Source organism: Myripristis murdjan, chromosome 17, assembly GCF_902150065.1.
Source record: "Myripristis murdjan chromosome 17, fMyrMur1.1, whole genome shotgun sequence".
In the NCBI taxonomy this organism is placed as follows: Eukaryota; Metazoa; Chordata; class Actinopteri; order Holocentriformes; family Holocentridae; genus Myripristis; species Myripristis murdjan.
This window is the reverse complement of record NC_043996.1, coordinates 4,147,205-4,174,720: the sequence shown is the minus strand read 5'-3', so window position 1 is coordinate 4,174,720 and position 27,516 is coordinate 4,147,205. Positions and strand designations below refer to the sequence as shown.

Here is a 27,516-nt window from a genome sequence, read left to right as displayed (position 1 = left end):
GAGCTGCGTCTTCCCTTGTCTGTTTCTGGCATTTTTGTCTCTCTCTCTTTTTTTATATATCTGTAGACAAAAATATCTTGATGTTTTGTCATAGATTTAGTCAACAATGGTTCATGTTTTCCTCAAATTTTCATCCTGGAAAAAGTTTCAATAGTTTTAGTCAATAAAATTAACACTGACTTGCAGTTTAACAAATTGAGATAATAAACTGTATGGGTTGTACTGTATCATGAGCTGCATTGTATAGCACAGCTTTAGCATCACATTGTGTTGCACTAGTTTGGTATATCACAAACTGTACGCTGCTGCAAAGTGGATCAGTGGGCTGAAGAATAGAGGATTAGCTGGGATTAACTTCTCCGTACAACAATTCCAATCTAGAGAGCCCTCTCTCTCTCTCTCTCTCTCTCTCTCTCTCTCTCTCTCACACACACACACACACACACACACGCACACACACACACAAACACAGGCCCACACACTGAGCCACAGCCTCCAGTTTTGTCATGCTAAAGTGAGTTTTGTGGACTTTTCTTCAACACTGAGACTGCAAGGAGACAAATGGCTAACATTTATACCCTCAGGTAAGCTACTGGTCTTTATAGCCTACCCTCTAATGTTCATCTTAGCTCATTTTCGCTTTCTAGCAGTGGTGAATTGGTTTTGTTTGCAAGGTTTTTAGGTTTTCCATTTAAAATGTTGTTTTGCAGATGACTACCTGTTCTACATTGGTTACTTAATTCCAGTAAAGTGCTACTGCTGAAAATCTGGCAAATGTATGATGCACATGTCTTTTTAACCAAACTGGCTGAACCATGGCATCCTGGTGGCTCAGCAGGGTGTGTTATTGGCACTTTGGGCTTCAGTCAAGTTTGTTTGGATTGTCCTGGTTATCCTTTGTACCTTCTGTGTTTAGCTACATTTGAAGGAAACTGAGTAGTTAAGATCATGCTTAATGTGTGTTATGTGAATATTACAAAGGAAAAAAAAAGGATCAGAAAATAAGAGAACAAAACCTTTTGTGTATATTGGTCACCCTAGGCCAGTGTGTTTTTAGATTATAGGCAAAACATGTCTGTCATGTGTTTTAGCATTTGTGAACTGCTGAGTGGGCTGCTTCAAGACAGAGGGGGCAGTCATCCTGTTAGCTTAGCCTGCTGCTGCTGAGATCAGGGCTGCTGGGCTGCTGAGAGAGAACCGAATTTAATCTATATATAGATATGGATATATATAGATATAGATATATAGATAGATATAAATAGATAGACAGATAGATAGATGGATAGATAGATAGATAGATGGATAAGTTGAGAACATTTATTCAATGCAATTATTGGACAGCTGTCTCGAGAGGGGTTTTTGTGAATCTAAGAGATTATAGCAACAAGATACTGGAAAAAAACAGAAGTTTCTAAAGATGCCGGGGCTTTAAGGATTTCACAACATGGAATCCTTGGATGTTCAAATTTTAATTTTGCTGAAACAGCCACCTCATACTGTTCTGCCTCTGTAGCTAACAAAGCCATTGCCATTCATAAACCACAAAACTGATGATTGGCTGTGGAAAGCAAATGTGTCCCCTGGGGACTATTTTCTGACAGAGGGAGAGAGAGTGTGCCCAATTTCAAGTCATCAAAACACAACAGTGCTTTCTCTGAAAGTTCATTTTCATATCATAGTGTAATGAATGGAAACCAGTGGTTGGATAAAAGAAACATGATATCAGAGCTCTAAACTATGACTGCTTGCTTTGGGAAAAGATCAGCAGAGACATGAAGTTTATAAATTGTGTATTATGCTAAACATGCAGGATCACTGGTGTGGACCTTTAGATGTGGTCCATGGAGTCAAATCTCTAGACTACCAACAGGATCTGCAGCACATTTACATCACGTTGTGGTTTTGTCCTAGAGCTCTGTTCTGTGGCCAGTGGTCCTCAGATGCCAGGCTGGATGGAAAAACCATCATCATCACTGGTGCTAACACAGGCATCGGGAAGGAGACAGCTTTAGACCTGGCAAAGAGAGGTAAAGGGCTTGAAGTTCACTTTTTGATATGTTTTTCATAAAGCTGTATTTATCATGGTTTTCATTGCCCGATAGCTACGGTTGCTATGATTGTTGAACAATATCAGTCAACATTTTTCTACATCAGTTGCTGTCAAAACACTCTTTCCTACGCTTGTTTTGCAACAAAACCCCCCAGTTTCAAGGCACTCTCTTACGTCATTCACTAGAACGTCAAAAAAAAAAAAAAAAAAAAAAAAGAGGAGGACAGAAGGATTAAAATGAAGGCACATCGGTGTGCGTGCACATGTGTGTGTGTGTGTGTGTGTGTGTATGTGCGCATGTCCACCATTCTCTGATAATGCTTTTTGGGAGCATTGTGAATTTGACAGCCAACATTTTGACATATCTTTTCCTCACCAAAATGTTTAGACCTGTAGTAAATCCTTTATAAACCCATGGTTACCAGGCAAAAATGTTGGCATTTTACAGTTGTGCAAACCAAGGATACACTGAAATGTTGCTAACCCTAACCCTAAGTTTCGTGAAGTAACATAAAACAGGCAAAAAAACAGCACATCTGCAAGTGGCTGGCACAACCAACAGGACTTTTCTTCATCAGACCAGGGTTCAAGTCCTGTGTTGCATTTCAAATGTTGATATGCAACATATTTGTATTTTTTGGTTTGCAGAAACATAAAATGGCAATATTTTATTCTGGTGACCGGGTAGTTAATTGGGGAATTATCATTAACAAATACTTTATATATGTTTGTTGATGATCATTTGTTGATATATCATTAATTAAGAGGGCACCCCACCTTGTTATGATGTGGTACAGAATCATGAATGTCTCTCAGCTGTCAAAAATTAAAACTGAGACATGCCTCAGGAATTCAGGTCAACTCTTTTACCCCACCATTACCCAGAACATAGGAGCATTTTGCTTCATGTGTACATTTGACATCAAAAGATTACACTGAAGACGGTCATTTAAAGGGGCTCCATTAATTGAATGGGTTATTAGTCTTGGCATGAACCTGACGGCTTTCATCCTTCCTCAGCCTCATCCTTAACATTAGTAAACAAAGCGCGGTGCCCTCCAATTTGAAATTGCATAGTGGGCCTTTAAATGCGGCTTATAAATACCTGCTAATTTGCAAAGCTCCTCCTTCCTAATTTGACAAAGAGCAAAGCGTTGCTCCCTGAACATGGTGTCAGAACACCATTCCTCCTGCAGCTAGATAAACTAAAGTCTCAGGTGATGCCACCCTTTACCACACCTGCTAATAATCTACTCCATATGGTCCAGCCCCTTTTACAGAAGAGCACTGGGGCAATATGATTTTTTTTAAAAATTTCAAGAAAAAAACACAGAATTTCTGAGATAAAAATCTCAACATTTCTGCCATTATAGATTCACAAATTTGTAAGAAATCTCTCTTTGTAAGAGATCTCAATCAGGGTATTGAGTCCTGGTGGGGATTACACCGGGGCTGCGTTCCAAATCGCATACTTCAACTTTTTACATTTAGTATGTACTGCAGCTGCCCTTACAAAGTATGTAGTGTAGTATGCAGTATGCATGCGTATGCATACTACTGGGACACACTACATACATCATCCCTGAACTCCGACCCTCTTGCTTACTTCCGCCGTCCATAGCACCATATTTGAATTTTGTTGTCAAAATGCCTGTGGGTTGTACACGCAGCTGAGTCAGTACGACGTAACTTCTGCTGCGCAAAGGATTGTGGGTCAGAGTGGCCAGAGAAGCATGCTGACATGCATACTGCGAAATCTGACCGGGTGTAGTAGAACATCCTGGTACTCTTGGCATACTGCATCTGACATACTATGTATTGGGACATACTAATTATTTTTCTTGCATACTAAATAGTATGGTAGTATGAGTATTGGAACGCAGGGCTGGACTCAATAGTGCTCAGGTGTGGCTGTTCGAAGCTCTCCAAAACAATTGTCACTCCTTTTTGGATAAAGGTCTACTGCAGTTCTCTTTCCTTGACCTAGTTCACACAGGCTACCATATATTATAATTAATAAATACTGCAGTGTAATAAATAAATACTCTTTTTTTATTCTACAATCCCTATAATTCACAAGGTGATTAATAACACTGTTTTTCTTAGGATAAATCATGGATTGAGAGATATAGAGCTTTTACACAAACAGAGTTACATGTATTTGAAAAGATTCACAATGTGAGGGTGATTGATTAGGTCATCTTCTTTTGCTCCTGTCAAAGAAACTGAAATGCGTATCACACTGGAGGCCTGTAGTCTGCCATTACTTACCAAAAGTTTTTTTTTTTTTTTTTTTTTTTTTTTGCCCAGATAATCTCAGAATTGAGTGTTTCTCTCTGCAGTTTATGGATTCCATTTTAGAAATTCTACTTTTTTTCTTAAAAATCTGTGAGTTTAGCTGCAAAAAGAAAAACTAATTGGTCCTAATCCTCTTCCTCTCCTCTCTTAATCCTCTTGCACCCTTTCATCACTGCACCCATAGTATGCCTTTACTGCACGATTCCTTCCTTCCTTCCTTCCTTCCTTCCTTCCTTCCTTCATTCAAAAGTCTTAATTAAGACATAATAATGGGAACTGACTAGTAAGAATAAAAATAGAATCTCAAAAGTAGAGAAGCTGTCATGGAAGATAAAGGAGCATTAAAATTGGTCTCTAAAAATGACTGCACAGCTTGACTTGTCTGGCCTCTTGAAAGCAGGAGGAATTGTGGGGCAGGCCTCAGTTAGCGGGGAAGAAATTGATTCAGCCATGATTCAGTGATCATTGAAAAGTCAAGATCATCTGTCATTATGAACTGCTGGCATACAAATCACTTTTTTTGTAAGGCACTTTGCATTAGGGAGGCTACAAACAACAGGACTGTCAGGAGTAAGACTCTCTCAGTCAGGCGTGTGGCGGGGAACAGAGAGGAAACTGGAAGCTGAGTGTCTGGGATGCGGTCTGAAAGATCTGGTTGTAATTCTGACTGGAAAGTTGGACTGATTAACTAGGACCCCTCCTGCATTTGGGAGTTACATTATGATCCACACTGTCAGCAGCAGGGGGGCTAGAGTTAATGGAGCCTAAGGTGCAGGAATAGGCCTAGCACTGTGTGACTCACTAGATTAAAACAAAGGAGCTCAGTCCCATTATTATTGAAATGGATCCTGGCAGAAAAGGCCTCATTCAGTCCAGAATGAGGTGAGATGGTTAATAAAACTGTAACCAGTGGATGTATAGAAAATTATTTAACCATATACTTATTGTTGTTATCATCATCATCATCATCATCATCATCATCATTTTTAATAATGCTAATTTAAGCTCTGCTCCATCCAGGTGGAAGGATCATATTCGCCTGTAGGGACATGACAAAGGCTGAGAAGGCCAGAGCAGAGATTATAGAAAACTCTGGAAACCCAAATATTATCTTACGAAAACTGGACTTGTCTGATACGAAGTCCATCAGAGAGTTTGCCGAGGTCATCAACAGAGGTGAGATGAGACAAATATAATTTATTCCAATGTCCAAAGCCAAATTATTTTTACTGTACCATTAATTGATAAGGAGATGGATATGGGTAAAAGATCATTTAGTGCACGCTATTTAATTATAAAAAAAACTGACCAAATCAACAAGTCCATCAAATATGTTTTTTTCTTGCATGTTCTTTAGAGGAGAGCCAGCTGCACGTCCTGATCAACAACGCTGGGGTGATGATGTGTCCATACTCGAGAACAGCCGATGGGTTTGAAATGCAGTTTGGAGTCAATCACCTAGGTGAGTCAGTTATTTCACACAGTAAACCAGCTTGTATGTGCCAAACAAAGCCGAAATTTATTTCAAATTCAATCACTTCAGATTTGATAACTAAAAAAGCATAACGACCTTTGGCATCTAACAGTTACAAATGATAATGTATTAGAATTTCATTGAAAAATTCCAATACTTGTAATTTCTGGCCTTTGCTTGTACAAAAGGCTGCTGCTCTACAGTTAAAGTTTAAAATAGATTATAACGGATCACAGAAAAAAGTTATTTGCTCACTATCATTCTTGCACACTATCATTTTAGATAATAGATGCATGTCACTGATTCTTGGGAATTTGGATAAAACAGGTTTTAATTTTGAAAAAAAAAAAAAAAAAGTGAGTTAAATTACAAAATCTGAAGGTATATCATTATAGGCCAAGGTCTTGGCTGTTCAGCAATGTACCGGTGCAACCTCCTCATTTTGCATTTTTTTTTAATAAAATAGGCGTTTTTCCAGTTATTAGGCTACTTTGTTTTTGTCAACACCGTCACCGTAATGTGTATATTTTATTTGAAAAACATATTTTTGTATTAAAAGAGACTATTACTTTAATAACTCAACAGCACCAAAGAAACATATTGTGCATATATTCATTTAAAACAAATATAACTGCCTCTGATGGTGGTGACACTAATCTGACGGTGGTGACAGTGGCCTCATTACAACATACAATTCCAAAATTTATACCACTCAAGTCAATGCTTAACTCTTGCTTAACAACTTTATTTAACTATTTGGTACAAAAAAATAACAATCCTGAGCACTGTTATAAACATTTTTCAGACTGTACGTCAGGAAAACCTGACGGTGGTGACGTCTGACGGTGGTGACAAAAACCTGCTCTTTCACATGATGAGCATGAGTTGTTCACATTAGCCATCATTGTTTTCCGCCCTGTTGCTACCTACATCAGACCTTTTCTTAAAAAGTATACATTTATTCCATAATCTAATCTAATATTTTTTATACAAAAGTGACGGTGTTGACATGTTATAGTTGTGACAGTAGCAGTGTCCAAAAATATGAAGAGATTTAAGAGAAAATAGAAAACTTCCAGGAGCCTGAGCGGTCTTGAAGCATGCAGTAGAGCTTTATTATTATTTTTTAAATAAATATCTGACGGTGGTGATGAATATGTGGGACACATTTTGAGCAACCACAAAATAATAGTAAAAATTGTTCAAAACTCATTGTTTTGTGCTTTTTAATACATATTATGATGTACTCTTTCATGTGGTAAATATATTATTCAGTGAAATTATTACTTTTTGTTGTTTTAATCAAGTTGAAATGATTATCTCCTATCCAAGGACAACTGTTTTTTTAGGCCATGGGCCAACATATAATCATTAAATTAATACAAATTAAAAATAAACCTATAAAGAACCTTACAAATGTGCAAAGGACCCCCTGATTATGCCCTTGATTCTTTTTATTCATTAAAATGTTGTAAATTTCCAACAGAAATAGCATTTTTCTTAGTGGGACATGATTTATCCAAATTCCCAAGAATCAGTGATGTGTATTTTTGAGATATTGACCATTTTTTATTGACCAACTTTTTTCAAGTTGTCGCTGTCCGGCGAAAACCTTGTATCTCAAAATTTGGAGATTTTTGTTTTAGCTGAATTTGAGTGTTTACATGCTCTTCTTTGGGTTCAGAATGTTCTGCAAGCCTTGAGGTGATGAAACCTTGATAAAGCTGATTATAGAAACTGAAAAATGTACAGTTGTCAGCCTAGACTGTTTTCTCCTTAGTTCTGAAAAGTTGATATTATGGAGATACAAGGTTTTGGTTGGACATTGTTCATTTGGCAGGTAAGATGTTTTTTAGTCTATTTTCTGATGCAAAATTGTGAGACAGTTATTCCTCCTCCACATCTCATTAGGTCACTTCTTGCTAACATCCCTGTTGCTTGAGCTGCTGAAGCGGTCTGCCCCCTCGAGGATCATCAACCTATCATCTATGGCTCATGCCTGGGGGCGGATCCAGTTGGAGGATATCAACAGTGAGAGGAACTACAACTCAAGGAGGGCCTACGGCCAGAGCAAACTGGCCAACATCCTCTTCACCAGATCTCTGGCAAGAAGGCTGCAAGGTGGGGGTCAGTCATTCTACACTCTGATTGCACAGCTCCTTTCTTAATCTCACGACACTCAGGTGACCTTGTAAATATGATAAAAAATAATAAAGATGTAAATATCCACACATTAAGGGCCACATCTCTAATGATTTGCCACTTAACAAACCCTGTTTTGATGTTAAAAAGTGACTGTTGTGATTTGTAATACCAAAAATTTGTAAAAACAAACAAACAAAAAAACAACAACAAAAAAAACAAGTTAGCAAAAAAAATTCCATAAAATTACCAAAAAAAAAAAAACCAACAGAAATTTAGAAATTTAGTTAAATGAATGAATGAATGAATGAATGAATTAATTAAAGGTATACTAATACTAATAACAATAATACTATAAAGGCAAATTCAAAAATGTAAACCTGGATGCACGAGTATGTATGTACCATATGCCCAACTTCCAAAACATTCCAAATGTCCCAAAATTTCCCCGGAGAGGATGTGAGACAAGATCACAACTGTCTTTTCCCAAAACTTTTATAAACAAAAAGGAAACAAAGTTATAAGAATAAAAAGAAGGCAAGAAATAGTAATCTAAAGAAAGGTTAAAAAAAAAAAAAAAAAAAAAAAAGAATAAAGGTAAAAATAAAGTAAAGAAAAATGTCACTGTGGCACTTGCTTAGTGACTCCTGTTTCTTTCCTTCTCCTGAAATGCATAAATTCCATCTTCACGTTAACTCAGGGTTACCCTTCTGTTAATGAAAAGTAAATAAACCCCAAGTTGTTTATGTGCATCTGTTGCCTGCTCCTAGCCTTCATCTGGTATTGTAATTTTCCACCAGTAAACCCCTAAGGCTGTTTCCACATGGCGTTAAAATGTGTCTTTGGTGATCCGATCACAAGTGGACAGCTTTAAGTCCGTCCTGTCACGCCTGGCATTAGCATGTGTCTCCACATGAGTCTTGGCTGCCCACTTGTGACTGGATCTCACTCTTTTCTCTCAATATGCAAATAAACATATAATTTACATGGAAAATATATTTAAGTGTGTCTCCTTTTTAGATAAACATCCTGTGCTCTCGGAGCTGAAACATGCTGGTCAGCAGCCATATTTTTCATATTTTTCATACTTAGCCATGTAATATTAACTTTTAGCTTTTTAATATTTTTTCAATGGACCAGTGTGCCTTGGACGTTTTAAATTAGGCAGCCATATTCTATGCAGAATGTCTATTTAAAAAGGAGATGAATGAATATTAATGATGAATATTTTCCCACTGATCTAACCCTCTCCAAGGAGCACCTGATTCTCGTTTGCCTGAGGACCCACGCAGTGCTCCTATATCCCATTCTTTCTTACATATCATTTCCACTTGCAAAGACGAAATGCCTAGGTTTTTTGAGTCAAAACAGAATGAGGGAGAGAGGGAGAGAGACACAGACAGAGAGAGAGAATCAGGCAGGATTTTTTTTCTGTTGGAAAAGTGGCAATCTGGCCGGTATTGTGCATGTTTGGCTGGACCAGAGCTTAAGGCAGAGGATGTTAGGTGAGTAACCGGTCCTTCAATCTGTCCTGGGACACATGTCTGTTTACACTTAAAATGTGATGTGGACAAAAACATCCAAGGCTACCTCCAAACGAGGCCTGAGCAATCGGATCTCAAGACGTATTGAGGACACATTGAGCGCTGTTCACACCTGTGCTTAGTGCTGTCCATTTGTGATCAGATCACACAGGACGCATGTTTATGCCAGGTGGACACAGAGCCCAAATGTCCAGCAATACTCCGAATCTTGGGAGATATCCATCACAGTTGTGGTTAAGGACGTTAAAGGACAATTAGGGACTTCCCTCAATCTTCACAGGCCCCTCAAAAATCTGTTATCTCATTTACCCCCTTAGACCATATTGGGACATGGACCATTTGGACTCTGCCAGATCCATCCAGTCCCGATACTTGCTCTTCCCCAAGGGTGTGAGGTCAGTGGAGGATACTTGGGTCAGGAACCTGCTGTTGATGTACCTTAATTCCAGAGTTCATGACAGTTCATGTGACTATTTTCCTCTTGGAAGGTGGAAACTTCCCAGTTCCCATCTCTGATGAATGCAGCCTGAGTTCTTTGACATCCAGTTATGTAATGTCACAAATCAGCGTTTCTGTTTGCAATGGCATACTAGATCAATTAGACAATAGGACACTTGCAAAATTGGATGGTTACAGTGTTCTATCTAAGTAACATTCCTAGTAAAACTACACAGTGGCCCTCCAGGCCTCATTCTGTGTTTTTATCCATCGTATATCACATCTGCTCTGAAAGCAGTCAAACTAACCCCACTTTGCTTTTGGCGTCCATATTGTTCCAAGGTCAATAACCTGAACTCTGGAGGAGGGTCTGGTGTGAGACACAAAGACCTGCATATCTTCCAGGAATGCCCACCTCACTGAAGGCCCTATCATGCTGTCCCTAACCTTAATCACAGCAATCTGTGGGTGTTGCATTAGATGGGCATTCCTTGAGGTCTTTGTGTTTGCTGCCAGACCTTGTTGGAACTGTGAAGTAGGGAGTGGGAAATTCTAAACAGGAACTTCCAAATTCCAGGTGGCCTGAATGCAAATAAGTTACACTTGCTCCAGCTAACACATAAAAGCAGCATAAACTGCATTAATCATTCACATCAAAATAATACTGAGCAATTAGAGGACACTATTATTTTGAAATTATCAACTTCCTTAGCCTATAAACACCCTGATACGTCCTAGGGCTACTGTAATGTGTGCACTAGTGCATTATGACTTATCACTAACTGGGCAGAAAACTGCAGAAATAGGTAAAGGGCCAAAGCATATGTGCCAGTGCATGCACCTTATGAAATTAAAAGATTTGTAAATGGTCAATCAAATATAACACATAAGTCATGGAAATGGCACTGTGATAAAAATGACACTCACATTGTAAATTCTCTGCAGGCACTGGAGTGACGGCATACGCCGTCCATCCAGGGATCGTTCGTACAGAACTGAAGAGACATATGAACCTGTTCCTACTGGTCTCCTGGAAGATTGTCCGACCCTTCACCAAGACCTGCGTTCAGGGGGCCCAGACCTCCATCTACTGTGCTGTGGAGCCTGAACTAGACAAAGACAGTGGGGGATACTATTGGTAAGACTGTATTAGGTGTAAACCGGTGGTGTCCACTCTTATGCTATAAAAGAGGTTACAGGTTTTTATTCCAAGCAAACCAACACTAACAGCTCAGTTTAATTAAGTAATTTAAACTAGATTGTCTATAGGTATGAATGAGCATTTGTCTGTGGTAGCTTAGTCATGGCTGAATCTGGAGCTTGAAGACCTGGTTGATTTATAGGGTAACTAATCATGTGGCATCACTGTTTCTTGGGTTCTTGGGTTGTGTTCATGTTTTTCAAAGCCTGTATTGAAATGAAATGGAACAGCTCTTCTTTCTTTTTCTTTCCCCTCCATATAGTGACTGCAAGCTGTCTGGTTGCACCAGTGCAGCTAGAGATGACATCGTGGCTGAGAAACTGTGGGAAGTCAGCTGCCAAATGTTAGGTATCAGCTGGGAGTGACCGACTGATACCCTCCTGATGTCTGGTGGGGCCATATGATCCCAAACTGGAGCTGCAGAGAGTAATTGGTTAACAAGCCCATACAAAGACTCAACATGAAAATGAGGCACATGGAGCCAGATTTTTTCATTTAAATAATATATATGTTAAATCCTAATTGTAGTTCATTAAAATAATTAAATAAACAGAACATATCGCTAACCTCAACATCTAGAAATACTACCACACCACTAGAAGGTACTAAGTAATAACCTACACTATATTAGGACGCCAAATAAAAATGTCAATACTGACATGTCAATATTTATTTAGATATAGTTTATTTATTATTTATGGACTACCTTTGAACTGCACAATCAATATTTCATATAATGATTAATAACAGTAAATGCAAAACAAAACAAACAAAAACAATACATATATATCCTAATGAAGATGCTGTTAGTGGCAAATTCAACTATGAAAGCGAATTCTAAATTAGTCATATTAGTCATTAGTCATAATACATTAATATGCAAAAAAAACAACAACCAAAAAACAAACAAACAAACAAACAAACAAAAGCAATATGATTTGCATGGCAATTTGTTTTTAGACTCCTGAACATTTATTTTTCCCAAATAAAATACCAGTGTAACAGACAGGTTGCTGATTGTGGTACATTGTAAGCTATATGAACGATTCCCCTTGTGTTATCCTGCCAGTCAGAAATAATCAGAATTGCAGACCAAAGTGAGCAAATAAGTGAGTTAGTGACATTGTGGTGTTTGGAGGCTTGTGTTGATGATGCTGAACACCAGGTTTGCTGCTGTGAGAAGATGTTCACACCAGAGTAGCCTTAGGAAGTGCTCCATTTGACAAAACAGGCACACTTGCGCAACAAAATGCAAAGAACAATTTGCAAAAGATCCATTGTGAAAGATTTATTTGCTCACTGCTACAGTGCCCACAGTTTCACAATGCAAGGTAGCCGAGTACAAGGCATTGTCGTCCTAAGAATTGAATCCCCATAAAGTAAATAAATAAGCCAGGTCCAGGTCTCCACTTTGACTTGTATTTACTCGTTTCTGCTCACTCTCTCCTCCTCTCATTGCTGTTGTTTTGCCCTTACACACAAGCAGCAACATTCATGCTATAAGCTTCCTCTAGCATACAGATCAAAGTAATTTATGCCAAAGTTAACACAGTGTGCTTACAAAATGAGCTTGACTGCTCACTTGGTGCTCCTCTCCTCCTCATGTGCTTTTGCTGATTTTTTCAGTGCTGTGTTTTTTGCTCTGTGTAAGCCTTTCTTGGAAATGTCTTTCTAGCTACAATATTTTAAATCACAAAAAATGTAGACTGTTTAGACTCAACTGACAAACAAAAGGAATAAGCATTTATTGTAATTTATTCAGGCCAAGTAAGACAACCACATTGACTCAGGTTTGAATGCAGCAGTGGCCAGACTCTGCTTCATGTACTGAGCAACAGAGATGAAATCAGAGTACAACTGTGCCAGGCTAAAGACAGGGTGGGTGGCTGACAGTAAAACAAGACCTGGCTATCATTACTGACCAGATCAACTCTGATATACACTGACACAATCTGTGATATGGAACAGAAGACGCTGTATGTTTTTTAAAGAAACTTCAACTGTTTTTTAATGTGGACAACATGATGATGATGACTTGTTACAAGTGATTTATGAATATCTTTTAATCTTTTCTGTGATTGCTTGGTTTGGCAGTTTATATGTCCAGAGCAAGGACCAGATGACATGTGGACAGACTCTTTCATGCCCAGGACCAAAGGCTTGTTGAATTCCAATACTGATTTTTAACTTCACTTTGAACATGGCTTACATGCAGTGTGTACCATGTGTTTTGTCTGTACTATATGTTGCTACATTTGTTATGCTTTTACATCTGGCTGCTAAGTGAATTCCCTTTTTGGGAAAATAAAGGCACTCAACTGAACAAAGCGTAGTTCATATTCATCTACATTTCAGTATTAAAGAGAACAATAAGCCACCAAGTAATCTATCTATCTATCTATCTATCTATCTATCTATCTATCTATCTATCTATCTATCTATCTATCTATCTATCTACCATCAAAGCACATAGAAATGTGTATCTGCTTTAGCATTGTCTGATCATTTTAACCAATATGCAGTAAACAAAAATCAATAATCTATGATTAATCATCTAGAACTTTTACAGTTTCTGGAAACCCAAGTTGACTTTCAGTGAACTGTGGGATCCCCTTTGAAGTTGTTATATAGATTTCTTGTCATTTAAAAAAATGTGCTAATTTTCAAGGTTTTTTGTGTGTGCTAATTTTTCTGGCTATTTTGTAGTTCTTCTTCTTATTATTATTACTGTTACCGTCACAATGTATTTTGATTTTTACAAACGTTACTGTACCTTGTTGCAAATTTGCTAATCAGTGTTTTTCTCAAATATGTTGAAAGAAGGTGAATCTGCTCAGCTTTCACACGGGTAAATTATGCCTTTTTAAATATTACAAGTTATTTGCAATGTTTTTTTTTTCATATTTTCTGGCAGTTTTATGTTGTGTTTTTCCCCTCAAATTTTCAAGTAATCTTATATCTGTAATTTATTATTATTGTTGTTGTTGTTGTTGTTATTGTTGTTGTTGTTATTATTATTATTATTATTATTATTATTATTATTATTATTATTATTATTATTATTATGTTAGCTAATTTGCTAATGGCCTTTACCCCCATGTTTTTCAAAGAAGTCCGTGAAGAAGAGGCAAGTCTTTGTGAAATTAAACCAGTGAAAAGAAAATGTTAAATTTCGTGCGAATTAAATTACGGTGGGAGTAAACTAGATTTTTTTTTTTTTTTGGCTCTTGGCTTTTGGCACCCACGCCAGACCCCACTTTGAAGACCCATTGACTCCTGCTCCTCTCGCTGTGTCCAGCCCTGCTGCCCTGAAGGTGGCCTCACATCTTCTTGCGGGTGGAGCATCTTCCTGTATAGGCCATCTCTGGTTGTAGATTGTATCAGAGGCAGAGAGGAAAAACACCCCCCCCCCCCACCCCCGAACCTCCTCAGAGTGGTGATGCAAAATTCAGACCCCCGCCCACCCCCTTCCTTCTCATCTTATTTCATTGAGCCGTGTAGTATCAGCGCTGTGTGGGTCGGACCGTACCAACGGCAGCGGAGAATAGGGGGATTCAGCTGGACCGCGGCTGACAGCTCCTGCCCGGGTCTCGTCCGCTTGTCTGTCTGAACATGCAGCTGGAGCTGGGGAGCCGACACGGAGCAAAAACACGACATATAACGAGGTTCCTGACGGAGGTTGTCGGTGAAATCCCGGCGGAGTGCCGCTGGGCAGGTTGATATCAACCGAGGGAGACAATACAACACAGTGCGCAGCGGGCGGACAGCAGCCGTTGCTTTTTTTTTTTTTTTAATATCTCACTGCTGCTAATAAAGGAAGCAGCAGCAACGTCCGTTTGGGTTGAAAATCCCAGGAATAGCAGACATTATCCCACTGGGAATAGCCTAACGCATTGATTTCTACCGTTTATTTTTCCTCCTTTGTGTTTTTTAAAAAATTTCCGTTATAACTGAAGATGCGCGTGATGTTGTTGCTTGCGGTCCTGTGTAGCATCAGTGGCACTGGCGCCTCATCCTCAGCATTTCGTAAGTAGGCTAAACACACACACACACACACACACACACACACACACACACACACACACACACACACACACACACACACACTTTTGTTTTCCATGTCAGACGTGGACCGGTGCGGGTGTCTGAGTGTGTCCTGTTTACTATCCACGGGTCAGTGAATGAACGGTGTGCTAGCGGAGGATGCCGCAGAAGAGCTGCCCTAACTCCCAAGTCCAGCCTGGGATGGGTAGCTTAAGCCAGTGGTCACCATCCGGCTAAAACCAACAGCATCAATATTCATAAGAATTCATTTGAAACTGAGCCTCATGGAGATAATCTAGCTCGCCTTTTCCCCACCTTGGCCATTGTGCTCCCCATCCTGATTTGACACAAGCTGCTGGTTTTTGGCAAGTATCTGGCACACCATATGGCTTCATCATGCACCCTGTTTGCTGTTTGTGTTCATCTTTAGGGAGAGAGTCCTGTGGGATTCCTCTTGGATGCTGCAACATCCCCCATGTTTATACTCAAAAATGCTGACTGCTCTATTTTTTTCTTTCCGAACCGCATCCTTTTCCGTCTGTGGAGGAAATCAAAGATAAACTCATGACCCCCAACCCTTTTAGTTTTACCTTTGTCTCTTGGAGGAGGGTAGAAAGGAGGGGTTGGGGTGTACTGAAAATGTTGGATTTGGATAATGTGCCACTGTTTTATTGTGTGGTACAAGACATCATCAGTCAACATGATGTTCTGAGTCATCCTGCCTCTTTCCAATCTGTACACCAAAGAGAGAGACAATCATGTATTCTGCACTCTCATACCAGATTCTGTGTCCTTTCAGTGTCAGGAGAGCTCTCTGGGGTAATGGTTACCTTAACTAACCTGAAGGTTAATGGCACATTAAAAATGCAGGTTTGTAGAATTAAGATAGAAATGGGTAATGATAATGCATAGAGTTGTGGATAGAAAGGATGTTTTCCTCTGTGGTAAGGTTTAGCAGTACAGATATAGCCAGAGAGGTGGAGATTACAAAACTGACTTGATCTACCAGCTGTAGTATTTTTGTTTGTCATGATGTCAGTTGCAACAGCTCTTACATATTTGGCTGCCTCTGTAGCTGACCAACAAGAAGTGATCACTTTGTAATGTTATCAGGCATGAGGACAGAGTAGCACCCACTGAGTAATTGAGTTTTACCCTTAAAGGGATAGTTCACCCATTTTGGAAAATGTGATACTATTTCACTTACCTCTTACTTGTCGTGTAGGACAGTAGTGGTGCTATCTTCCTCTCATTGTTACTGAGTGCTGGATACTGGCTGGATGCTGCAAATGCTAACTGTTAGCCTCCTGCCATTCAGGTGGACTTCCCCCTGGTTACCATTCATAAAATAACCACCTTTATTCACTCAAATTGCTAAATAAACTAAAGTTTGAGTTTGGTGATGTGTAGCAGAATTTTTAAAGCCTGAAATGCCATAAAACGTAATAATAATAATGTTATAGCTATTTTCTTGTGCAGTCTAAGGTCTATGTGCTGGTCCTCAGTTAGAATGGTGACTGGCAGGTGCATGAAAGTAGGGATGCACAAAATGGACTTTTTTCCCCCAACCAATACCAATAACTTATAATTGTCTTCCTTGATAAGATAACTGATAATAATTTCACATTTTTCTAGGTTAAAAGAAGTTCATAACCTGTACACCTGAGAGTACGAAGGTTTAAGCTGTAGTGAGCTGAGTAGATGATTTAACGTTTGATCCCTCTGACCTAAGTAAAGCTGGCTGACATCTGTATTTTTACCCCAATAAAAATAAAGAACGGTTTCTTACTCTTCAAACTTTAATTTATTTTTTTTCTAGTAGAGTACATCAAAAATCTTCACAAACATACTTTGGTTTTTAGAGAACATTTTGTCTTTTCTTACTCACTGGACTAATGTCAGAAGTCCACACTAAAACTTGTCGCTTACGTTGGTATCGATCAGACTATGAATGTATGTATATGTCTGGAAAGTCGCGGCAGCTTGGCAGAGTGGACTGGGGCTTCAAATGAGCCATTAGCTTGCAAAATCCTTGGTCTTCTGCCACGGAAAAAGGCTGGTCATCAAGACCCATAAATTCCATGATTTTGATTTTCAGATTGATATGGTGAGATATTGTGATGAACTCTGTGTGAATGCACATGTCAGTACAGATGGCTCATTGACAAGCAATTTTAAAAAATAAAAGGAACTCATTGTGCAGTGCACAAAAATGCCATTAGATGGCAGCAAAGGCCAAATACGTTGTTATTATTATTATTATAATTAATTAATTATAAATTTATTTATTATTATTTTTTATTTATTTTACTTTTTTTTTTTTGCACTTTCAGACAGTCGGGATTCGGACATGAGACGTGTAATACACTATGTAATATGACATGAGTAGTGTAATACAAATAGCTATTGCACTAAATTCAGAGTGGGAGATGGTCAGTATTCAACATCAGTGTGTATCGTGATGCCTATTGTATCGTGGCCTCTGTATCGTGATACATATTGTATGGTTGTTGGCAAAAGTTGTTGGCAATACCCAGCCTTATACGGGAAGAGCAGAAGTTACTGGATCCTTCTAGATGTCGTTAACAGGAAAAATACAGTTATACACTGTAATTTAAACAAAACTGTTATCCATGTGCACCTGGTAGTTGCATATGCTTTTTGGTTTCAGCTATAGCTTCATATCAGATTGCGGCATTTTGCTTGCCCTCGTCTCCTCTACTGTAAAGTTAGATTGGTAAAATAATCTTGGCTAAAATGGTGGATTTACATACAGAGGCAGCACAAAATTGTCTGTTTCTGAGAATAACAGGTGCAGTTGAAGAGTCAAGCAAGAGAGGAATAAAAACAGAGGTGTTGTTATTGGATCACTCCACTCTCTCTGCATAGCAAAGAACTTAAGATTCTCACAGTTTCATAATGTTTTCTTCACCCAGTAATGGCAATAAAAACATGGATAAAAAAAATACATATTTTTAATTAATCATCCATCATTGATGCTCTTTTTCCGGCATCCTTCCAAACTGGTGGGTCTACTCTCTTTTATGGAATGTATCATTATGCAGCTGCACTAAATCCCATTCATTCACCTTCCTTTATGTAAACAAACATATGGTGCTCATTTCAAGTGAAACAGATACAGATAGTAGTGGTTTTCACAGTTCATTAACATTATTTTAAGTTATCATGTCTGATGATGTGATGAAGATATTCCATTCACAGGAGAGATGAAGGGTTTTCTTTTTGAACAGATTACACAGATGCCAAACGAATAGATAGGAGAGAGAGACCAACGCCTTTCCTGTGGGCTTTGCATGACAGGAAAGGGTTAGGGTTAGTTGTCAGTAGCCTGGTTTCAGGTTTATTCTGTAAAAACACAATACTTAATAATTGTGAAAGTACCTCTACTTCCTAATCCTCACTGAGTATACAGAAATCTAGATATCGTTTCAGTACTTCAAAATGTGTCACCTAGGGTAACAGCAGTCAGGCCTGTAACCTCTGCCCCCTCATACTGCCCCTAGGTTGACCCCTGACCCCTGGAGCCACAGCTAATGAATGATATCCTGGTCATGTTATGTCTCTCTTACTTCCTTGTCGACACTTAAACACACACTTAACACGCTAAACACCCATGCTCTCTCTCTCTCTCTTTCTCTCTGTCTCTCTCTCTCCCTCTCTCTCTCTCTGCCTGCTTCTGTTCTGTTCCATGCTCGGAATAACTGCATAGCGAATTGATGTGGTGTACATTAATTAGTCGATTAAATCACATCCAGAATAACAATGTCAAAAATGTGGATCTGTTAGTTCATTATTATTTTTGTTGCTTTTAGGTTAGGCTACTAAACTTCCAGATCGTTTAGCTAAATGGCAACCATTATCTCAAATATTTTTAACTGTAAAATTTGTAGGCCTGTGTGTGTAGAATCTTACAGAAAAAGCTAACCAGGCTTTCAGATGTTCTGAAATAATAAAAAAAATCTGCTGTTATTTGTACAGTGAATGCATAATGCAACTTCACAATTATTTTTCTAGGCATAATGAATGTGCATCAGAGCCATGTGCCACTCTGTGTTTGTTTATGACATTCCAGTTCTGGTGGCTTCCTGCCAGCTGCATGCAGCTGTAATCATCTATATATTGGCTGTAATTCATCAACTTCATCAGCCTGTATCGTGGATGCTTAACGCCTCTGTTCCCAAACAACCAACTGTCAGCTAGTAGCTAGCAGCACAATGTAAACAGAATTGAATGTGGTCACGTTATTTGTAGGCTATATTAACATGCTGGGCAAAGGCATACGGCATAACTTCATATACATGCATGGGCACAACACGTTTTAATTTGGTTTATTTTCCAATCCTGATAATGATATATCGAGTGAGCAAACCACAAGGACTGCTCTGTCGTTCATGTGAGCAATTCTGTCTGAGTAGCAGGGTTTTTCCTGGCTCAAATTGAGGCAGAGGTGGTACCATCCTGATCATGTGGGGGAGTGGGGTGGGGGTGGGGGGTTCCTTTTTACCACGGACCTTTTGTAGCACAGAGGAGATATGTTGCTCAAACACTCGGTATTTAGTGTTAGTGTATGTTTATGTTAACAATATGTTAAATTATTATTATTTTAAAAATGTAAATTACTTATCAAACAGACCTAACAATTCAGCTACCAAGCCGAAGTGATACCTCTTCTCTGAATAGACAGGCTAGGCCAGTGTGCTGCTGTTAGCCAGTGAAAATAAAGCGGAGTGGCCACTCTTCATAGTGTTACACAATCTATGTCTGTGCTCCTGTGGCCTGGAAATCCCAGTAAAATAAGACAGTCGCCTAAAAAGTAACTTGTTTTTAGACCACTTTCACTTGTTTCAAGATCATTTTCCTTGTTACATTGGCAGTTTTTTTTTTTTTTTTTTAACTTACTGAACTTACTGAACTGTGTTTTAAAAACAAACAGCTAGCTAAGAGGATGGCTTGAAAAGTGGAAATTCGAGGGAGGTCGGTTGGTTTGACAAGATCCTTTAATTCACACTTGAGCGGGCAAATACTTCCCGCAAACACACACACCGCACAGATCGGCAGCGTGTGTGAGCTTGTCGTATATCATCATATAGCAGTCAAACTAAGCTGCATTTTCACTTCCACTACCAGGATGCCGATTAACACACACACTAGCGAAGAAACCGAAACACAAAACAAAATCCTCTAGGAAGGGAATTTCTTGGCTCTGTTCTTCCTCTTTGGCAGTTTTGGCAGCGACTTCCAGTGCACTTCTTGTTGATACAGCGCCACCACATCGGCGCAATGCTGCAACTGCAGTAAAATGACATCCATCTACCACGGCGCTTGTCAGAAAATAACAATTTTCCCGACGTCAGAGTTTTGAGAGCCGGGGGCGGCACGAATTAGGCTGAGGCCGGCCGCCCTCGTAATTTTATATGCAGGAAAAACCCTGAGTTAGGAGGCAGGGCTAAAGGAATGCTAGTGCTCTTGCTTTATGGGTCCCATAGATGCAGAAGTCAAACTTTTTTGGCTTCATGCTGCACCTGAGCAACTTTCTTAGGAATGAATAAATTGTTTGGCCCATTAACTACAATTTATCAACATTTACATGTCAGCAAACCATTTTGCAAATCATTGAGGTTACTAAAGATTTCACAGCATAAAATTAAAATTCTTTGATGTTTGTGTATGAATTTTTGTTGTGAAACAGCCATTTTACAGTGTTCTGCTTTGGTGACTAACAAGTCGTCCACATTCATAAACCACAAAATTGATAACTGGCTGTGGAAATAGAATGTTTCCCCAGGACTATTTTCCAGTGGAGAGGCTGTTTCACTTTGCCTACTTTCAAGTCGTCAACAGTGCTCCTGCTTTTAGGAAGATGAATGTGGAGGATGCAGATTTTTTACGGTGATGGAATACTGTTGTGAAGAAAGTCTCTGAAAGTTCGTTTTCATATTTTGGTGTAATGAATGTAAAACAATGGTTGGATAAAAATGAGCTAAAATGATATTGGAGTTCTAAAATATGACTGCTTGCTTTGGGAAAAGATTAACAGAAACGTGAAGTATAGACATTTTGTATAGATTATGTTAAACATGCAGAGTCACTGTTATGATCCTTTAAGGAGATGGTGGCCAGTGATTTCATTTATAAATGGAACCCCAAAACCAGTGATGTTGAGATAGATAATTTAATTAGATCCTGCTTTGAGATGTACAAGAGCCTTAGACTGAAAGCAGAAGTGAACAGAAATAAACAGATCACTCAGGTCTTTTAAAAACCACTGAGGAGGAAGCGTGACCTGTCTTTTGTTACTTATAGCTGTGAATTTACGTCAGTAGCATTTTGGGATTAGAAATGACCTGTGCTGTGTTGAGTATATGCTATATGATAGCCTTGTCTTATATTAAGCAGAACAGTTCCAGACCTCAGGAATTGCTATGGAATTAAAAAATGTGGGTGTAGCCATTCATAAGGGCTGGATCCAGGCCAGGTTTTTTAGTAATGTAATGAGAGCCGGCCACCCCATATTGTTGTGCACTGTGTAGTGACAGTAAAGTTCTCTTTGAATTTGACTTTGTCTTGGTTTCTGAGCTTAAAGAACAGTTTAGCTCCCATGCACAGCAGTAAGCAAAGCACAATCCACAACATCAACATTAGCACACCTAGTTGCATCTTTTTAGGCTTTGTTCCAGAGATGTTGCCCAAAATGTGAAATGTGAAATATGTATAGTTCTTATAGTCCAGTAATTTTAGGCCAAAAGTGGGGTCAACCTAGGACAAATTGCAAGAGAAACAAACTCAACTGATTTTGTATCCTCAGTATGTCCTGAGTGAGGGAAAAAAAGTCCCAAGAAATCCCATTGGTGGAAAGTTTTGAAAATCACCTATTTATGGCCACATATTACCAAAAAACACTGTTTTTAACACACAGGGCTCTAGTTTCCCGGCGCAGCGCGGGGTGGCGCAGTGAAGCGAACCCTGCGCAGAGCTAGTTTCGACCGGCGAAACGGCAGAGGCGGACAGTTTCCAAGTTTCGCAGGCGGAGGTTCGCCGAGATGGGAGTGGCGGCGCAGCGGGGGGAGGTGCCGACAGATTCGGCTTGGCGCAGTGACAGTTTCGTGCCAAAAGGCTTCGCCGAGGTGCGCCAAAAGCTCGCCATCTGAAACCACGTCTACTTTCAGTGCAAGGCGGAGCGGGGCTGGCGCAGTGGAAGTTTGGCTGGCTGGAGCACATCACCAAAACCTCACAATCAGCACAAACGGTGCCAATCTCCTTTGATCTGACATCAATTGTGACGGGACAGTTGATATGGAGATATATGTATGTGCTGATTGTGATCGTAGCATTGAATAGTGGTTTTTTCGGTATTTATTGCATTGTTCATGTGCCTGACATTCCGGAAGCCTGCCTGTGAGGTTTGGTGACGTGTCCGCACTGCTCGCCGGTCTCCGCTCCACGCCTGTCTCCTGGGCTCCGCTCCGCCTGCGGCAGTAGACCTCCATGTCAGTTGTGTAAACTTTCATTACGCCTTCACGCAGCGCATTTTAAAGGCAAGGACAGGGGCTCATTTGATTGGTTACATGTGAATCGGCTGTGTCAAACCCACTCCACGCCTTCTCTCCTCCCCTCCGCCGGTAGGAGGGATGGCGTACTTGCGCCACCGAGAACGGCGTGCCAAACTTGGAAAATCCGCCTGGCCACACCCAGTTGGCGAAGCGCATCTGCGCTACGTCCCCCGCCTCGCCTGGTCTGCGAAACTAGAGCCCACAGGGGAAAGGGGTTCAAAATTTTACTTTCAGATATCACTATAAAAATTCACAAGATGATTACACACACAAAGACAAGAAAAAAAGTCAATTACAAGTTCTTTGAATTATTCTGTTTACACATGCATATCACACATTATCTGATTTGATATGCGCTAATAAGGAATATAAGGAATTAATGCCAGAAGAGACATTTAAACAGTGAATTAAAAAGTTACTATATATAAAGTAACCTTGAATTAAAAGGTTACTATATAACAGTAAATTAAAAGGTTACTATATATATAGTAACCTTTTAATTCATTGTTTAAATATCTGTTCTGTCATTTATTCCTTATTATTATATTCCTTATTAGCGCATATCAAATCAGATAATGTGTGATATGCATGTGTAAACAGAATAATTCAAAGAACTTGTAATTGGCTTTTTTTCTTGTCTTTGTGTTTGTAATCATCTTGTGAATTTTTATAGTGATATCTGAAAGTAAAATTTTGAACCCCTTTCCCTGTGTGTTAAAAACAGTGTCTTTTGGTAATATGTGGCCATAAATAGGTGATTTTCAAAACTTTCCACCAATGGGATTTCCTGGGACTTTTTTCCCCTCACTCAGGACATACTGAGGACACAAAATCAGTTGAGTTTGTTTCTCTTGCAATTTGTCCTAGGTTTTTTCATAAAATGACTGGACTATTAATTTAATGCTTAAGGCACACATTACTTAGCAGCTGTGAAGATCAGGACAAACCAAACCAAACCAAACCAAACCCCACAACATGGATGCAATGGATGAATACCAGAAACATTTAAAGTGCCCAGCGTTAATACCCAGTTTCTGAAAGTTTCAGTACCATAACTTCCATTTACCCAATAATTGAGCATCAGGGAAGGGACTATGGATTGAGCTCTTTCCATTTGCCAACAGTGCCACCACTAGGCCAACGAAGCCCTAAGCTTCCTGCCTAGTATCTCTGCATTGCTTGATCATCTTTGAACTTTTTGGGACCTAATGCATTTGTACAGTGATATCCACCTGACTGGCCCACCAAGTTGCCGCCAATAGGCCAAAAATTCCCCAAATTCGAGCAGTAAAATCTTGGGACTGCTTTAAATGATATACGGCATTTCCCCAATTAATCGCCCGGCCGCAAATAGCCGCCTGGTTCTTTTAAACGCCTGGGGTCTGCAACCATTTTGGGTATTAAATGCCCACCTGAATAACCACCGGGAAGATTATTTGCATTATAGTGAGGTAAACCCAAAATAAGGCTATTCACCTTATTTTTGCAGAAATAAACAGTTAGCCGCACAATAACTGTGCGGCACTTCCGTTTTCTGTCAAATAAGAAAGCAAGCTAACGTTAGAAAAAAGGGTGTACCGTAATCTTAAATCGACCAACTGTAAATATGTTGGACTGTAACTGTCATCACAATAATGGCTTGGTGCAGGTCTGTGCAAAAATAAATAAAGGCCTGCAGCGAATAGCCACCTGGTTCTTTTAAACGCCTGGGGTCCAAGTTGATTTTGCGTATTAAACGCCCGGGCGATTAATTGGGGAAATACGATAGATTTATATTGAGACCTGGCTTTTACAAAATCATACAGATTTGCCTACCACAGCGCCATCAACAGGGCAATGTGAAGCAGTAAGCCTCACATTCAATATCTCAGACAGTTATGTGTTTTTACATTGATATCTATTATCCATAAAAGGAAACTAATTGGCCACTCACCACTGATTGTTCCAGCCTTAAGTCGCAAGTCTCATGGTGTGTTCAGATCAAATGCAACAGTTTTTGGGTTGCGGACTTGTGTGGGTACAGCTGCAAATTTTTTGCTTGAGTCACAAATTTGTGTGGCCTGGCGCGCATTCACGTCTATTTATGTCTTTGCATTGGGTTTGTATGTTGGGTTTGTGTACGCACAGTCAGGCACCACACATCACAAATGCAAAACAAACAAACAAACAAACAAACAAAAAACATAAGTAAAAATTACACCCAGGCCGACTTGCAGTAATAGTGTGGGATGTCATGGTCACTGCTGATTTATGTATAGCCTATTCTTGTTCACGTAATAATAGGGATAATAATAATGATAATAATAATAATAATAATAATAATAATAATAATACTGTTTTATTATAAAATGACAAGGTGTTTGTGATAGCATTGGGGTTTTTGTGTTTTCTAGGGGTAAATATACTGAACAGATAATGTCTGCCTTGTAGCTCTTAACTGGTGAGGGTGATGCTGGCTTGGATTGAGGTTTTGTCATGCATATGAGGAAGCTCATTACTATGTCCAACACCTGCCACACGCGTGCGCACACACACACACACACACACACACACACACACACTGAGCAGTGACCCACCTGCTCCCCATGCCCAATTCTTTTGTCCATTCAGTGAGAGACATATTGCAAACAAAGGCCAACCTAACCACACACACACACACACACACACACACACACACACATTTTAAGTACCTTAAACAAAAATATATGTCAAATTATAGACCCTTAACATTTTATCACCACCCACAAACTGCTGATTAGCTTTGATCCAAACAAGGATGATGATGAACAACACACACACACACACACACATACACAAACGCACACGCATACAAATATACACTTGCTCCCCCATTCTGCTGTTAACAACATGGCCATTCCCTGTGCACATGACAACAGCACTGGCTCAAACTACAGGGGGGTTGCTGCTATTAATCTGTGTGTGTGTCTGTGTGAAAAGCAGTAGACAATATGATACATAATAATGATCTCTGTGTGAGCCTTTCTGACCGGCTGCCTGCCTTTAAGGGTTTTCAAAGTGGAGGAGGTCCTTGAGGGTCTTCTAGGGGGTTAAATGCTTGTGAAAGGCATCTGATCCAGAATCACTGATCTGACCTTTAAATATATCACTTTAATAATTGGAAATTAATTGGAAAAGGTTTTTCTTGTACATTTTTACAAATTTCTTGGTAATTTTCAGATAATTTCTTGCTAGCAAAAAATAGCAAAAAATAGCAAAAAAAAAAAAAAAAAATCACATACAAAAACTATAACCACTATATTTATAATTATTAAAAAGATCTATTTAAACATTCAAGCACTGATGCTGGATCCGTGTCACATTTCCTGTGTTTAAATGTTTGTGAATAAAACATTGATTTTGCCCCTTTATATCAAATACGTGGTCCCAACAGGGCAAAATCACTTCTAAAGGGGATCCACGGCTTATTGAAAGTCAAGTTGTGGGTCCTTAAATAGCAGATTTGAATATGGCAGGCTACGTACTGATGGATGAAGGAATGTGCATTGTCTGTCTGTGTTTACCAGCTGATAGGGATGCTAGCTGATAGGGATGGTACGAGTAATGTTTTCCCAGTTTGAGGGATCGCATGAATCACTTGAGGGGGAATTGATTTCTTGCAGAGGGAAATCTATTTTTGGTGTGTATCTTACATCAGCAATAACAGCAGCAATAACAATGCATGTAACATGTTACAAGACCACACAGTAGTGATGCCTGTATTACAGTTATATCTGTGGGCAGACTGGGCGGATCGGGCGATTCAGGTCATAAAAAGTAACATTCTGATTATAGTGGATGGGTTGCGGGTAGGGGTTTGATGTATGCAATATATATCATCTAAGATAATGTATTAATTGTTTTAATGAGGTGTGAAATGACACACTCGAGTATGGCAGTCATTTTGCAAAAAAACAATCAAACTTTCCTTGAGAGTCCACAGATATTCGCTGCATATGATCAAGCCAGGTTGGACAGACTACTGTGCATGCACATTGTGAACACATGCAGTGTTAATGCATCACAACAAGCTAAACTAATGTAGCTGCCTGTATGGCTGAAATTTAAAATGAGTGAACAAACAGCGCCACGAGGCAAAACACAAACACCACCAGCCTGGGAATCGACGTTGTTAGGTTTAACTGCTAGACGTGGATCATCCTCACTTGCATGGAGGTGGTTTGGCTTCGAAAAAACAGATGTTTCTCAAGATACGCCAATCTGCAAACTATATCAGAAAGTAGTTGCCGTTAAACACAGCTCCAGAACAAACTTATTTCACCGTCTGCGAATTAACCAGCGCACAGAATATGAAGAATATGAAAAGCTCCAGGAGTCAGCAGTCGACCACGAGTGACCAGCTGAGGTACCAGTGAAAGAAAAACACACTCAGCAAAGTTTGGCAGAGTCATTCAGCAAAAAATAACATGGCAAGAAATAACAACCTCTGTCACCAGTTCTACTGCAGAGGGTCTGGTGACAGTTCAAGCAGTGGAGAGAGATGCTTTCAAACAACTTAAAGTACTTTGGACACCCTGTCTAGCTGAACGTATTTCAGTCATATGTCAAACTCAGCATAAACTGCAGAGGGTTTCATGTTTTGCCGCAACAATGGATTTGACAATATAATTAACAGCATCTAATCAGCTAGTACAAAAAAAGACTTTTACAAACATATTTTTGATGGATGGAAAATATTGTCAATTATCATTATCGGCAAAATCCACCAAAATATC

General features: G+C 39.4%; 2 protein-coding genes across 2 annotated transcripts in view; both read left to right on the top strand.

Annotated features, from left to right (window-relative positions):
• The first annotated feature begins 417 nt into the window (after positions 1 to 417).
• Positions 418 to 12,427, top strand: LOC115375607 (retinol dehydrogenase 12-like). The gene is made up of 7 exons (XM_030075065.1): positions 418 to 584; positions 1,912 to 2,027; positions 5,369 to 5,524; positions 5,706 to 5,810; positions 7,734 to 7,943; positions 10,892 to 11,084; positions 11,410 to 12,427. Exons 1-7 carry the CDS (start codon positions 562 to 564, stop codon positions 11,510 to 11,512), a joined length of 906 nt encoding a protein of 301 aa, XP_029930925.1. The 5' UTR covers positions 418 to 561; the 3' UTR covers positions 11,513 to 12,427.
• A 2,247-nt stretch (positions 12,428 to 14,674) lies between these two features.
• The window catches only part of LOC115375653 (contactin-associated protein-like 2), a 48,705-nt gene continuing 35,863 nt past the window's right edge, over positions 14,675 to 27,516 (top strand). The window contains exon 1 of the mRNA XM_030075129.1: positions 14,675 to 15,173. Coding sequence (XP_029930989.1) covers positions 15,104 to 15,173 — 70 coding nt within the window. The 5' untranslated portion in view covers positions 14,675 to 15,103. The remainder of the gene's footprint in view (positions 15,174 to 27,516) is intronic.